Here is a 15,593-nt window from a genome sequence, read left to right as displayed (position 1 = left end):
ACAGAAAGAACGCTTCCACGAGGGTAAAACGAGAGATTAGACACGGATGGGACACACAACAATGCACAGTCCCTTAGGAATACTAGAACCTAGAGCTCTGATACCAACTGTCAGGACCCGTCCAGAATTCCTTCCCCGGAACCCTAGACAGCCCTGATCCCAGGGAAACCCTACCGAACTCTCCAACGGAAAATCCGGCAGAGCCTCCCCTAAGGGATTTACTTACCACAAACTACCTGCACTGAAAACACACTTCTAAAAATATCCCCTTATTCCTCCCACAATACTACAAATTGATTCCACAAATTTTTGCAGCACTTCAAAATAAATACAGTAATCCAGTGCATAATAAATACAACAAGAATGAAAGAAATATTACAACTGCAATAAAAGAAAAACAGGGTACAGCACGACCTAAAACAGCGAGGAAGATCAAGTCCGCTCCGAGTGAACACCGACAACCTGGTACCTAGAGGAACGGAATTTAAGAGTGTGAGATGCTAATCATCTCAGTGAGCGACCCTACTACTATACCATATAATATCACAGTAATAAGTATAAATAATAATTATTTGGAAATAATAATATTTTCTCTCAAAACCCTTACAATTCTCTCAGTTGGAAAGGTTCCCCTTTTAAAACAATTTCACAAAAACCCTTTATCCATATGCCCCGAAAACCAAGACATCAATTAAATACCAGAAGCGGTAACAATTATATTTTTAATTCCAATTCAGTTTCCAAACATTTTATTTTTAAAACACAGTTCTGAAAATCATTTGATGCACCCACTATATACCAGTGGCGCCAACAGTACCCAGCGTCCCAAGGTACCGCCAGACAGGAGGTTATAGAAAGAAACCGGCATACGGTCGCGTGGCGTCCCACAGCGCCGCTGCTAACCTGGTGTCCCGGCCAAAGGGGGGTGGCCGACCTCTCCGATGGCATCCACAGGACACCCTCATAATATCAACCACGCGCTACTCACACCCACCTGCGCGCTAATCACAACCGTGTGCACACTAACCATATCACATATACCATATCACATAATCAGAACACCAGTACGTGCACGGTGCATCTAAAAATCGTAAAATCCACAATTTAAATCATAAAACAAATTTCACACTTTTCATAAGCATAGCGGGCATAATCCATCCGCTTGAACCGGGAAATTCTCCACAATTTCCTTATAATCCATACCATAAATTCCATGATTTTCAAATCCACCAACTCCCAAATCCATCAATTCAAATATCCACATTTTTTCCAAGCATAAATAATTTCTCGAAATATCATAATCAAATCCCATAATATTTTATGGGCATATTTCATAAAAATTGAAATCACCAACATAACCAAATATTTTCCTTGAAATATTTGAAAATCGAATCGTGCCCAATTTACCATTAAAACCACACCAATTTCAAAATCCTCAAAACCATAAAATAATTCCACACGGCATAAATTTGTAGAATTCGCATTTTCTTAAATCCAATAAATTCATAAATAATTCTACAATAAATCCAATAAATATTTGGCACATAGAAATTAAATTCCAAATATTTAATTCACACATAATATATTCATCAATTAAATTCCCCAAAATTAATTTGAAGGTGGGTCACTCACCTGGAGCACGCAATTAACCCATGATCCACTACGGGATCAATTCTACGACTCACCGGTGCTCCTAGAACAAAATTCACAGACAGTCAAATAAATTAATATTTTATTCGGGTAAATAATACCCGGTACCCGGGGGGTCAAAACACAAACGATAACTAAAATTTACGAATCATATACCGAATCGAAGCTCGAGTGATGCTAATCACAGATCCGGTCTTAATTTTCGATGATCGTACCCGACGGGGTCGGAATTTTATCGGGAAGCTTTTCGGGTTTCGGCTCCGCAATTCTCCCAAACCGTCGCGAATTGGCGGAAACGGAAGTCGGATTTGGGTTCAGGAGGTCGAACACTGCGGACTGGAGCTGGCCGGAATTTTCGGGTACTCGCCGGAACAGTAATTTCCGGCGGGCCGCCACGTCACCGGCAACCGTCGCCGGAACAGTAATTTCCGACGGTGGCCGTTTGCTGTGAAATTTTGCAGATTTGTAGATCGTGAGGAGAGCAATCCAACGGGACCGACGGTGAGCAAAACGGAGGTCGGACGGCGGAGAAATCACCGTTTGAAGATTTTCGACCCCTCGCCGGAAAACGCTCCGATCCCGGCGCGTCGGTGGTCCGATGGCCGTGATTTTTGGTGGGTAGGCCGGACTTGAGGAGAGGATGCTGGGTGTATGGCGCGTGTACTGTATATCGGCCGGAATAGTGCCGATTCGCGGTGGCCGGCGGTGGAGGGGAAAAATCGCCGCCAAACTTCGGACGTCCGATCCGGGCGCGTCCGGCGGCCGTTCGCCGTGAAATTTGGAGGTTTTGCCGGAAATGAGGTGGGCAATCTGGCTGGCCGGCGCGTGTACAGTAACTAGGCCGGAAAAACGTGAAAATGGCCGGCGGCCGGCGGGTCCTCTCTCTCTCTTTCTCTCTCCTCTCTCTCTTTCTCTCTCTTCTCTCTCTTTCTCTCTCTTCCCCGAGAGTTTTTCAAAATTAAAACCCTGCGTGACACTGTTCATGCCACGTGGACCAATCAGAAACTGACACGTGGTGTTTCACTGTTCACCGACCCAAAAACATTAAAATAATACGGTATCCGGTAAACTTCAAACGTCCATAACTTTTTAACCGGATGTCCGTTTTGAGCGTGCCGCTAGTCTGTGAACTCGTATCGACGAGCACTTCACAACCATGCATGAGTCAAAGCTCAATTCCCCATAAACAAAAAGTCAACTCCGACATCCCTTGGACAGTTTGGACCGCAACTTGTTTCGTCCATAACTTTCAAACCGTAGCTCCGTTTTCGACGTGCTACCAGTCTACGAACTCGTGGCATCGTGCACTTCACCACGGTACCCTAGTCAACTCAAAATTCTCACCGAGTCAAAAAGTCAACTTTTGACCCCCTTCGGTCAACAGTCAACGGTCAACCTCGGTCAACGTGCACGGATTCCGGTGCGATTTGGGACGGGGTGTTACAACTTATGATATCTTCCAAATCATGGATTTAAAATCCCATTTTATTAGAAAGGTAACTGACCTCATGAAACATTTTACTCAAACTCATGAACTCAGTTCGTATTAAATTAGTAATAAACTCGAGTTTAACAAACTCCATTCATGATAAATTAGAAAACATTGAAATTAATTATATATTTTAATATATATATATATATTTCCGTAACTAAGTCTATTACTTAAATTTAAATTTAAGTTACTTACACTAAGTTCATTGATTCAGATGACAAAATAATAACTTTTTAAAATCCATATATATGGCGTTGCAAAAGGTAAAAACTAATAAATCAATTAACGAAATCAATTAACGAAATTTTTATGGGTTATCGAAACAAAGGCATTTTCAATAAAACATCTTGATCAAATTTCACATTCTTCCCCCCTCAAGTAGTAACAATCAAGCATTTTCAATAAAACATCTTGATCAAATTTTACTTTCTTCCCCCCTCAAGTAGTAACAATCAAATATTTGTAGAATTAAGAATTATAGCTTATAAAACTTTTCTTTAATATTCGCCACCTGGAATGGTTTAAATAATAATAATACATGGAAGCATAAAGTTTTTGATATCAACTAAATCTCGGTAGTTGCTTTCTTCCCCAGAAACACATCGGTGAGAACAGTTTTTGACTGCAAAGCTGCTTTCAATAATTTCAACCCCTGTGTACCAATAACAACATATTTTTCAATCTCTGTGTATTAGACCTAATTCACACTCAAAAATATGGGGGGGGGGGGGGGGCGGTGGGGTGTGTCGCGATAACCCAAAGATATCAATAATAATAAATGCATACTTTTAAATGCTTCAAAACAGGAAAGAAATAACAAAAGATGTAGTTTTCACTATTAAGAATTTAAAAATAATTATATTAAAAATAATTTAAATATATAAGTTGTAACTAGATCTTTTATTTTTTCTATTTATTATTATTATTATTATTATTTTGATATTGGGGTGGAGTTGATTTTTATTTTTTATTTTTCCTTTTGTTTTGGGGGGACAATATTAAACTCATAGAACTGGAGGATACGATAATTTCGTCATAATTAAGGTTTAAACTGTGCACCTAAAAATGTATGGTTTGACTACCAAACCAAGCCTACCAATAGTTGTTGGGGGAATTCGAGCACGTAGATTGTCGGAGAAAATAATAAATTTTACTACTTGGCTTTGGTTATCCAAATTGGAGCAAACAAGGTTTTAAATTGAATTCAATAAAACTAAAATAAAATATCAAATTAATAGATGATTTTAAGATCTTAGCTATGACCACTTTAATCCGGAATAAAGTATTTTTTATTCTTTGACCAATATCTGCAATCAAAATCAATTACTCAAAATACGTAATTAATTATCAATTAGCTGACAGAGTGTACACATTCCTTTTATCAAAACAAGAAAAAAGTATGCACACAAAAGAAGAAAAAAGTATACACATACCTCATTCATGCCAAAGGAAACCATCTTCTCCTGAAGAGCACCAACCTCCTTAACATCGAACTTGTTAAGGATGGCGATGCTTGAAATGGTAGACATTGGAGACACTTCCAAATCATCCATCACCATATAAGTAACCACACCTTTTACAAACCCTCCTTCTCCACATGATGCTGATGATGATGATGATATTGAGTGCAATTCATTCTCTCCTATCTTCTTGCCACCTACAACATAATTCACTGCTACGGACATCCTGTTCTTGCACTGAGGGCACATGGCCTTGGAATCATCGGCCACATACAGATGGCCACTGACTCTTGCCCCGAATTGGGATGTGTTACAGATGTTGATTTGTGAACATACATACATATTTTTACCTTCATGCTCATGACGAATGTTATTGTTGGGTAACAAAAGAGGGATTGGATTTGCACCATAAAGAGCTGGTGGTTTGGGGTTCAACAAGGTTTCTTTGTCAATATTTGGTTGCACATAAATGTCATCGAGATTCTCAATGCTCTGGTAAAGCTTCCCAAGGGTACCAACCATGGCATTGCTTGACAGCAGATTTGTTACCGTACCAACTGGCAAAGACATAAGGGTGAATAGAAAATCAACAAAATCCTTCCCGGCTTCGGCGAATAGGACCCTTTGGCCTCTTGAATCGATGAGAAGCTTCAAATTCATAATGGACGTGGTCTTCATGGAGGCTGCCATTTTTGTTCCGTGGCACCGGTAACAATATGGTAATTTTTTTATTTTTGTGCATGTATGAGTCAAGTAGCTAGATATAGGGATATTTTGAAAGCAAACTGTGTTTATATAATCAGGTGGATGGAGTTACTTCTCAACTAAGATACCCATTTGGATTTTGAGTGAAAGAGGTAAAGAAGAAATGATAAAAGTTTTAAAAGGGAAAGAAAAGACAGCCTGAATGGATTGGAGAGTTCATAAAGATCAAATATAAAAAGGAGGTGAAATGTTAAAATCTAGCCACTTTTTTGGCTTTTTTCGTACAATAATTGAAGTGGGAGGGAGGAAAGTCAAAAAGGGTTTGGCTCTTTATTTCTATGGCCATATAATTGCTCTCTATCATGATGCACCCATGTGATGCTACTTCAAGGTTAAGTAGTTTTAGGATCCATTTTGGAGTGATTTCTAAAGCTTCAAAAGTACTGCAAAGAAGTTAAAATCTACTCCTTTTTTTTTCTTTTTGTCTCTTTTTTTTTTATAGTGTTTAACTTCAAAAAAAAAAAAAAAAAACAAATCTTAAAATATTTTTAGCAATTTTAGAGAAATAATCTATTTGGTAATTTTAGAAGATGTCCAATTGGGTGATTCCTCACAAATTATTTCCTAGAGAGGATTTCTCAGGAAAAAATAAATAAATAAATAAATAATTCCCGGAGGGGAAGGAAGTGCTTCCTCAAGGATTAGTCCCAAATATGCCCCTGGTTTCTGGTTAAGGGTGGGTTTGGTTTAGAATGATTCGACTTTTGAACCCTGTTGTAAATTGGGAACATCGGCCTCAAAGCCCAAAGCCGAACTCAATTAGATGACTTAAAGATAGATATAGATATAATAATATTGTGTTTCAATTTTACATTTGCTGGCATTGAAAGTTTTGGCTTCGATTACTAGATAAGCTATATATGCCATATATCAAGCTTATAGTTGGTAGTCATATGACGGTTAACTTATTTCTTGTAAGTCTTAACAAAATAATAATGCCTCCAAGTGCATGGCCATAATACAAATTGCATTTTTTTTTCTTTTTTAACAAATTCCAGATTGAATAAGTTCTTCATATTTTATTTCTCTATGTTTTCTTTTCTTTTCTTGTTTCTGTTCATCTTAAATATCAAACTAAATTTTTTTTTGTTTTGGTTTTTTACTGTTTAATGAATACTTTCAATTCAGGATCAAAATATGGATCTTGTGGCTTGCAAAGGAGGGAACTGACCCAAATCATGCAGCTTGTTTTGTTGGATGAAAATTGGTGGGCCGAAAGGGAAAATGCAAATATTTTCCTATAATGAATAATACAATGGTTTTAATTACCTTGTCTTTTCCTTTTTCACAACTGGTGTCTATTGTTGAGTTCTTCCTTTTAACTTATAAATTATGTATATGCAGTTGTATTACAGTGGATTTCAATCCTATATGATAAAGAACACATCATCAACCTTTTATCAACAATAAATTGCAATAGCTAATATATTATTAGTAAGAGACTAGTAACACATCTTTTATGCCTTGTGGTGCAGGATTGACATATTTTTTGACAAAATTATATATATATATATATATATATATATAAACACACACACACACACATGCTAATAATTTTCCAATAGAAGATCTTTTGATAGAATCCTCAGGTAGTGTTTGTTGCACCGGATTGGATAGGTGAGGACAGGATACAGTCCCAATCCGGTGTTTGGGAAGGCAATTAAAAAACGGGACAGGTTATTCCATTGGACCATGATATCCCACTCGAAGAGGACACAAGTGACCCATCCATTCACATGGGTCAGTTCCGTCCCAAACTGAAGAAGTAGCCTTCCTCCTTCTCACTTTCTCTCGCCGAAGAAACTTTTCTCTCTTTCTAAAATTATATATTAATATAATAATTATGTTATAATTTAATTGTTATTTATAAAATATTATTTTATAATTTAATTATAATTTCTATTTCTAAAGTTACATATTAATATAATTATTATGTTATAATTTAATTGTTATTTATAAAATATTATGTTATAATTTAATTCTAATTTATATTCCTAAAATTATATGTTAATATAATTTGTGGGTGTAAGAAAAAATTCAATTTCGTATGTAAATATAAATATATAAAATTCCAACTTTAATTAAATATAATATTTTTTATTGTAATTATAAATATCATTTTTAAATTTTTCACTTTAAAAAACAAAAAATGATAAAATAGTCAAATACAGTATGATTCTGCACTAAATATGGAATAACTAGTTCACCAATTAGTCCGAAATTTTGCCAACATAGAACTGTACTATTTGATAATGTCCAATCCGGTCAATTCGGACTTGTCTTATCCGATCCAGTTCGATACAAACTTATCTTGCATACCCAACACTACCTCAATGTATAATAGTCCTGCTGACTCGGCAAAAGATATATAAAGGATTAAGAACATGGACTTTTCAGATATCCATAACCATAATTATCATTCTTTACGAGATAGGCGGGGGCCAAACTGCATTTCCTTCTTGAGCCCAAATACCTTTTTTTTTTCTTGCCATTTAATCATTTTCTGCACTTTATTTTAATTGAATTGTACATTTTATTTTTGCTCAAGTTAGAGTCTCAAGCGGTGTCGTTTCGTTTGCTATTGAGAAATATGAGTAGAAGAGTTCTCCAGAAATTTTCTTTCCAAACTCCCTCTGAATTTTCTTTTCCCAGAATGGGGAACCGAGTGTTGAAGCTGGTTATTTTTCTTTTCATTCGGATGGGGAGGAGGAGGATTAAAATTGCCGAAGTGGGGTGGGTGACGGTGGAGGTCGGTGGTCATGCACGATAGGTGCCAGGCCCATCTTTTTACCCAAAAACCAAGCAGAAATCCAAATCCATTGAAAATTTGCTTGCAAAATAGGTTACATCATGGGCAATTAGTGAATATGGGATTACATATAGCATATAAATATATAAAAATCATATGTGGTTGGGTCATAAAAACCCTGATATTTTTCTTTCTTTCTTCTGTGAAGATCCTCAACGTTAACGATATGGCATGTAGGTGAAACTTTGAAAATTATATATAGTAATAAAGCCTAGCTTACATATATATATATATATATATAAACAAATCTGAGGTTTTCTCTATGCTTATGAAATTAAAACAGATGGTTGAAAATCAACTAGGAAGAAACATAAAATATATTCAAACTTGTTGAGAAGGTGAGTATAGAAAATTAGTTCCTTCTCTTCAACAAAATGGTAAGGCTGAGAGAAAACATCGCCACATAATAGAGATTGGTCTAACTCTTCTTGCTCAAGCTAGTATGCCTCTTATATTTTGGTGGGAAGCATTTTCATTGGCAGTGTTCCTCATAAATCAACTTCTAATATCCATTATCAGTAATGTTTCCCCTTTTAAATGTTTATTTAAAAGCGATCCTGACTATTCCTTTTTATTGATTTCTGTGTTGTGTGAATGCTTTCACTACCTTAGACCATATAATACACAAAAGTTTGATTTTCATTCATGTCAATGTGTCTTTATAGGCTATAGCATAGAACACAAGGTTACCATTGCTTACATTCTAATAGACTAGTCTACATCTCCTGCCATGTTAATTTTATTGAAAATTCCTTCCTTTTTAATTCTGGTTTTAAAGTTCCTTTTCTCCACTCACACTGTCAGGACCCGCCCAGAATTCCTTCCTGGAACCCTAGACAAGCTCTGATCCCAGGGAAATACCACCGAACCTTCCAACGGAAAATCCGGCAGCACCTCCCCTAAGGGTAGGACTTACCAAAAATCACCTGCACTGAAAACACACTTCTATACTCATCCCCTTATTCCTCCCGCAAAACTACAAATTGAATCCACAAATTTACAGCACTTCACAACAATAACGGTAAACCAGTGCATTAATAAAACATAAGTGTCCAAATAGTATACAGAGCTTTATGAAGAGCTATTCAACAGAAATACAACAAAGATGAAAGAAATAATACAACTGAAAGGAATGAGTACAAAAGTACTTCTCGAAACACGATAGCGGCGGAGAACTGGTTCACCCCGGAAGAACGTCTATCACCCCTTGCACCTAAGGGAACGGAACTTAAAAACGTGAGATGCTAATCATCTCAATGAGTGACCCTAACTACTGAACACTTTTATAATAATAGTAATAATATGACAAATAAGGGAATTGAATTAATACCAACAATTAAAAAATAAATAATAATAACAGTTGGAAATAATAATTTTCTCTCAAAACACTCGCTAATCACTCCGTTGGAAATGTTCCCTTTTTAAAACAATTTCACAAAACCCGATATTCGTACTTCCTGAAAATCCAGGGATCAAACCATTTGATAAACAATAAATAAATAAATATCCCAATATATATAATTAAAACGTAGTAAATCATAATAAATAAATTTGAACACTTTTGGGGTTTGGAACTTTATCTGAAAAAATTACACTTGACGCACCATATCATATACCGGTGATGCCCTCCAATACCCAGCGTCCTGAGCACCGGCTGGCGGGGAGATTAAAGAGAGAAACTTGCAAACGGTACTTCGGCGTCCCGACAGTACCGCTGCTGAATCCATCATCCCGGCCAAGGATGGGGGGCGGCTATGGCCAATAACAAACTTGCCTGCCCACGGTCCAATGGCAACTCACGGGAGAAATAATAATACTTGAGCGCTGAACCACATATACATATACCAGAACACCAATACTGTATGAATGCGTCTAAAATAATTATTAAACCAACTGTACCGTTTTCCAAAATTACCGTGGAAAATATACCAAAATTTCACACTTACTATCCCACATATTTTTATTTAACAAACTGGTACGAAAACATCGATAACAAATAAAACCATAATTTTCTGGTAATACGAGGTTCAACAATTAAAATACCGAGGGCATAATCTATAAAATTAAACCACCAATTTAAACAAATACTTTCATAAAATATTTAACCCAATTATGCCCAAAAAAAATAATACTTAAAACCACGTACGATTATTACTGAAATATACTTTGCTCATGCATAATAATTCAAATTAAATCACAATAAAATAATAATTAAATCGTACCACATGAGCATAATTCAAATACCAATTAAACATAATTAATTGCCTAAAATATTTTTAAAGGTGGGTCACTCACCTTAAGCGCGTAAATCAGCTAAGATCCTCCGCGGGATCAACTCCACTACTCGTACGCACACCTAAAACATCCACAGTATACCAACCAAATATATTAATATTTTAATCGGGTAACTCCCAAATGGGTACCCAGGGAGCGAACACAAACGACATCTAAAAGTTATGAGTTATATACCGAATCGAAGCTTGAGTGATGAGGATCACGGATTCGGTCTTACTTTCCGGCGATCGGACCCGAGGTGGCCGGAATCTCGCCGGAAAGCTTTCGGGATTCGACTCCGCAATTCTCCCAAACCATCGCGAATTGGTGAAAAAGGATGCCGGATTTGGATTCAGGAGGTCGAAAACAATGGACAAGGACCGGCGGTGCGACTGGGTACTTGCCGGAACAATAACTTTCGACGAGCCACAGTGGTCACCGGCAACCGTCGCTCGCGGCGGCGCGTGCGGTGCCCGTTGGCTGAGATTTTTGGCGGTTTTGTAGATTGAGGGGAGAGGATTCCAACGGGACCGGCGGTGAGGCAAACGGAGGCCAGACGACAAATAAATCGGGGTTTGAAGATTTTCGGCCCCTAATCGGAAAACGCTCCGATCCCGGTGCGTTGGAGGTCCGGTGGCCGTGAAATTTGGTGGGTAGGCCGGACTCGAGGAGATGTGAGGGGTGGCTGGAGCGTGTGGCCTTAAAATGGCCGAAAACAGGGCAAACGGCGATGGAGGGAAAAATCGCAGCCGAACTTCGCCACCTCGAACCAGGCGCATCCGGCGACCAACGGCGGTGAGATTTTAGGGTTTGGCCGGAAATGGGGAGAGGCTTCCGTCTGGCTGGCTCATGTAACGAGAATCGGCCAGAAAATTTGAAGATTCTGGCGGCCGGTCGGTTTCTCTCTCTTTCTCTCTCTCTCTCTCTCTCCTCTCTCTCTTTCTCTCTCTTCCCCGAGATTTTTGTCAAATAAAAGCCACCATGGTGACACTGTTCATCCACGTGGACCAATCAGGTGATGACACGTGGCATTACTGTGCACTTAAGCTAGATATAATAAAATATTATGGTATCTGGCGAACTTCAAACGTCCATAACTTTTTAACCAAATGTCCGATTTAAGCGTGCCGCTAGTCTATGAACTCGCATCGACGAGTACTTTACAACCATACAAGAGTCAAAACAAAATTACACAACATGGAAAAGTCAACTCCCGGCACCTTTTGGACTGTTTGCACCTCGACTTGTTGTGCCCATAACTTTCAAACCGTAGCTCCGTTTTTGACGTGCTACAAGTCTACGAACTCGGGGCATTATGCACTTCGCCACGGTACCCTGGTCAACTAGAAATTCCAACTGGAACAAAAAGTCAACTTTTGATCCGCTCCGTCAACGGTCAACCTCGGTCAACGTGCACGGATTCCGGTGCGATTTGGGATGGGGTGTTACACACACATTGATATTTTCTTGTATGATGGGTCTACAGTTGTCTCACCTATACTACTGCAGGTACTACACTAAGCACCTCTGGGACCAATGACTTGATAGAGAACCATTTACTAAGCTTTCCTTACTTAGCCTCAAACTGTGAGACCTTTCCTTTACATGATAGTCCACTCACAACTGTAACACCAAACACAAATTCTCCTCCCACTATTGCCTATGAGACTTACTGACCTCTTTCCTATAGCCTACACTTTCAGACTCAGCAACATGATAATCCTACACCTACCCTTTCTCATGGGCATGTCTCTCCATTAACATGTCCCCCTCTACTGACACACATGCATTTGCACCCTTATCAAATCTTCACTTTCTCATACAACCTCTCCTAATTCTATACCTTTTGTTGTTTACTTGCCTTTTCCCTTTCAATCTTCTTTGCCTTTGCACCCATGCTTATCTGACCTAAAATGGGGTCACTTAAATCAAGACTCTTTCTCTTTAATGAAACTTCCCTAGCCTGTGAACCTTAAACTGTCTCCGATGCCTTTAAATGTTTCTTGCAAGGAAGCTAGCCATGCAATCAAAGTTCCACGCTTTACAATGTTACCATACTTGCACATTAGTTCCTTTTGACTCTCAGTACAATATTATGGGTAATAAATGGGTTTTCAAGGCCAAGTATAAACCTGACGGTTGGGTGCTTCGTCTCAAAGCTCACTTGATGGCTAAAGGTTTGCACCAATCTGGGTGTTGACTGTTTCAAAACATTTAGCCTAGTTGTTAAACCAACCACAATCTAAGTCGTTCACTCAATTATAGTGACCAAATGATGGCCTATTCAATGGCTGGATATGAACAATGCCTTCTTAAATGGTTTTCTTCATGAAACTGTGTTCATGTCTCAACCTGAAGGCTTAGTTGATCCTTCCAAACCCACCCATGTTTGTTGATTACATAAGGCCATCTATGGTCTTAAACAAGTACCTCGGGCATCGTATGATTGACTTCAATCCACTTTACTTGCCAAGGACTTCACCAATGCCAAATCTAATGAATCTCTATTTATGTATAATTTTTGTCCACGGTTGATCTGTTGTCTTGTCTATGTGGATGATATTTTGGTAACTAGGAATGATCCCACATTTATTCAACAGCAAATTAGTAGTGAACTCCTTTTTTGCCTTTAAAAACCTTGCATTGATTGGCTTATTTTATCTCAGTCAAAATACATTCTTAATCTGCTAGATAGAACAAACATGTCTAATACTCAAGCATGTACCAGAAACTTTTATCAAATCCTTCTGTCTTTAGAAGCCCCATCGGGGCCCTTTAATACCTTACTCTTACTTGGCCATAGACAACTTTATAGTCAATCAATTAAGTCAATTTTTGAAAGAGCCTCATCTTCCTCATTAGTAGATGCAAGCATGTTCTCAGACACTTGAAAGGGATCTCTCATTTTAGTCTTCACATTGGACCAGCTTTTCATCTTGTGTTAATTTCATCTTGTGTTAATTGCATATACAGCTTTTCATCTTCACGAAACCTTTATTTCTTTTTCGTTTTACTCAAACTTCTATTTAAGATCACCATTGCTTGTCACTAGGTTTCACTTGTGGGGAGATAATAAGGAGAAAGCTCTATAGAGACCTTGTCTTGTATCACTCACATGTAAAATATTAAGTCTTGCATAGGTGTGTTACGTAATACAAAATCTTATATAGGTGTCCAATGTAAATGCTTTGCTTTAGAGAATATTCAACTGGAATATCCATTGATGAGTCTAGAATAGTTGCTAAAGTTTCATGGTGTACCCTTGGGTCCATATGGTGAAACCGTTTTTACCAATATATATATATATATAACTTGCTATGAAAAACATTAGGATCCATGGAACTACTATTCAAAAATGTTGAAGTATAACCCCTGTGCTGACGTGGAAAGAGCTGCTTACGTGGATAAGTGAAGCTGCAAGGTGTAATCCATGCTGGCTTACATGCCAGGTGTCACTGAATTTGTAAAAAGAAATATGTGTGCATGAAAGTGTGAGTGAGAGAATTTTATTAAAAAAATCAGAATTGTAATAATTACTTGATGGTGTAAGAATTGATATATACTGTTACATTGAAAAAAATGCAATACAAGCTGAGCTCACACAATTTTCTCCTCTAACCTCTCTTTCTCTCTCTCTCGAATATTCATTTTTCTGTAAAATATTGCAGAGCTCAAAACCTCTATTAACAAAAAAGCCTATTACTACTGAATATTGTAACACCCCGTCCCGAACCATGTCGGAATTTTTGCACGTTGACCGAGGTTGACTGTTGACCATTGACCGAAGGGGTCAAAAGTTCACTTTTTGACCCGGTTGGAATTCTAGGTTGACTGAGGTACCGTTACGAAGTACACGTTGGCACGAGTTCGTAGACTAGTAGCACGTTGAAAACGGAGCTACGGTTTGAAAGTTATGAGCAAAACAAGTTGAGGTCCAAACTGTCCAAGGGGTACCGAAGTTGACTTTTTATTCATGCAAGGTTGAGCTTTGACTCATGCATGGTTGTAAAGTGTTCGTCAATACGAGTCCATAGACTAGCGGCACGTCCGATTTGGACATGTGGTTTGAAAGTTATGGACCTGTAGAGTTTTTCAAACACCGTATTATTTTAATATTATTTTTGAACGTATAACGATGTGCCACGTGTGACTTACTGAAGGTGACCATGTGTCACCATGGTGAAATTCCACATGACAACCATGTTTAAAAATCAAATTATTTTTATTATTATTTTAAATAATAATATTATTATTAATATTATTTAATTATTTAATTATTTTTATTATTTTATTTTATTTTTTCTTTTTCTTTTTTTTTTCTTTTCTTTTCCCCATGTGGGAAAAAAAAGGGCCAGGGGCCCGATTCCTTCTCTTCTTCTTTCTTTCTTTCTTTCTTTCTTTCTTTCTTTCTTTCTTCCCTCCCACCGACCGTCTCTCTCTCTCTCCTTGCTGCACTTTTTCCGGCGACCGGAACTACGCACGCGTCGACCGACGTGAAAGCCCACAGCTGGACGACACCGGCAGCCAAATTTCCGGCCGAATGGCCAGCCGACGCGCCGGGATCGGCCTCCATAGCCGGCGGCCGGTGTGCCGCTGGTTTGGCCATTTTCCGGCAGCCACCGGTCGTGCAACCGATCCTTTCCCACTAATTTGGACCCTCTGAGTCCGATTCTGAGCTCCAATTAACTCAACTCCCGTCGATTTGCAAGATACGAAGGGATTAAAACTGGCCGAAGCTTTCCGGCCAAATTCCGGCCACCTCCGGTGGAATTGGGGTTGATGGAGACCGGATTGGTAATCCTCGTTGCTCAAGCTTCGATTCAGTATATAATTTGTCAATTTTGGTTAACGTTTGTGTTTGACCCCCTGGGTATCGGGTATTATTTACTCGATTAAAATATTAATTTATTTGACTATCTGTGAATTGTGTCCTAGGAGCACCGGTGAGTCGTGGAATTGATCCCATGGTGGATCGTAGGTTAATTGCGTGCTGCAGGTGAGTGACCCACCTTCAAATTAATTTCGGGGATTAAATTGTGATTATTATGTGTGATTTAAATATTTGGAATTTAAATTCTATGTGCCAATTATTTATTTGATTTATTGTGGAATTATTAATGAATTTATTAGATTTAAGAAAATG

At 38.2% G+C, this 15,593-nt stretch overlaps 1 protein-coding gene across 2 annotated transcripts; it reads right to left on the bottom strand.

The window, feature by feature from the left end:
* Positions 1–3,537: 3,537 nt before the first annotated feature.
* On the bottom strand, positions 3,538–5,472 carry LOC125421388 (uncharacterized). Of its 2 annotated transcripts, none has more exons than XM_048470302.2 (2): positions 4,576–5,465; positions 3,538–3,794 (listed from the first exon to the last, which is right to left on the bottom strand). In XM_048470302.2, exons 1-2 carry the CDS (start codon positions 5,290–5,292, stop codon positions 3,708–3,710), a joined length of 804 nt encoding a protein of 267 aa, XP_048326259.1. In that variant the 5' UTR covers positions 5,293–5,465; the 3' UTR covers positions 3,538–3,707. The 2 variants fall into 2 exon arrangements, with proteins under 2 accessions (XP_048326259.1, XP_060675389.1); XM_060819406.1 differs by lacking the exon at positions 3,538–3,794 and adding an exon at positions 3,807–3,849 and having other exon boundaries at positions 4,576–5,472.
* Positions 5,473–15,593: the final 10,121 nt, after the last annotated feature.

This window comes from Ziziphus jujuba, chromosome 8, assembly GCF_031755915.1.
Source record: "Ziziphus jujuba cultivar Dongzao chromosome 8, ASM3175591v1".
Taxonomy (NCBI): domain Eukaryota; kingdom Viridiplantae; phylum Streptophyta; class Magnoliopsida; order Rosales; family Rhamnaceae; genus Ziziphus; species Ziziphus jujuba.
The sequence above is the reverse complement of the archived record's forward strand: the minus strand, read 5'-3'. Positions and strand labels throughout refer to the sequence as shown.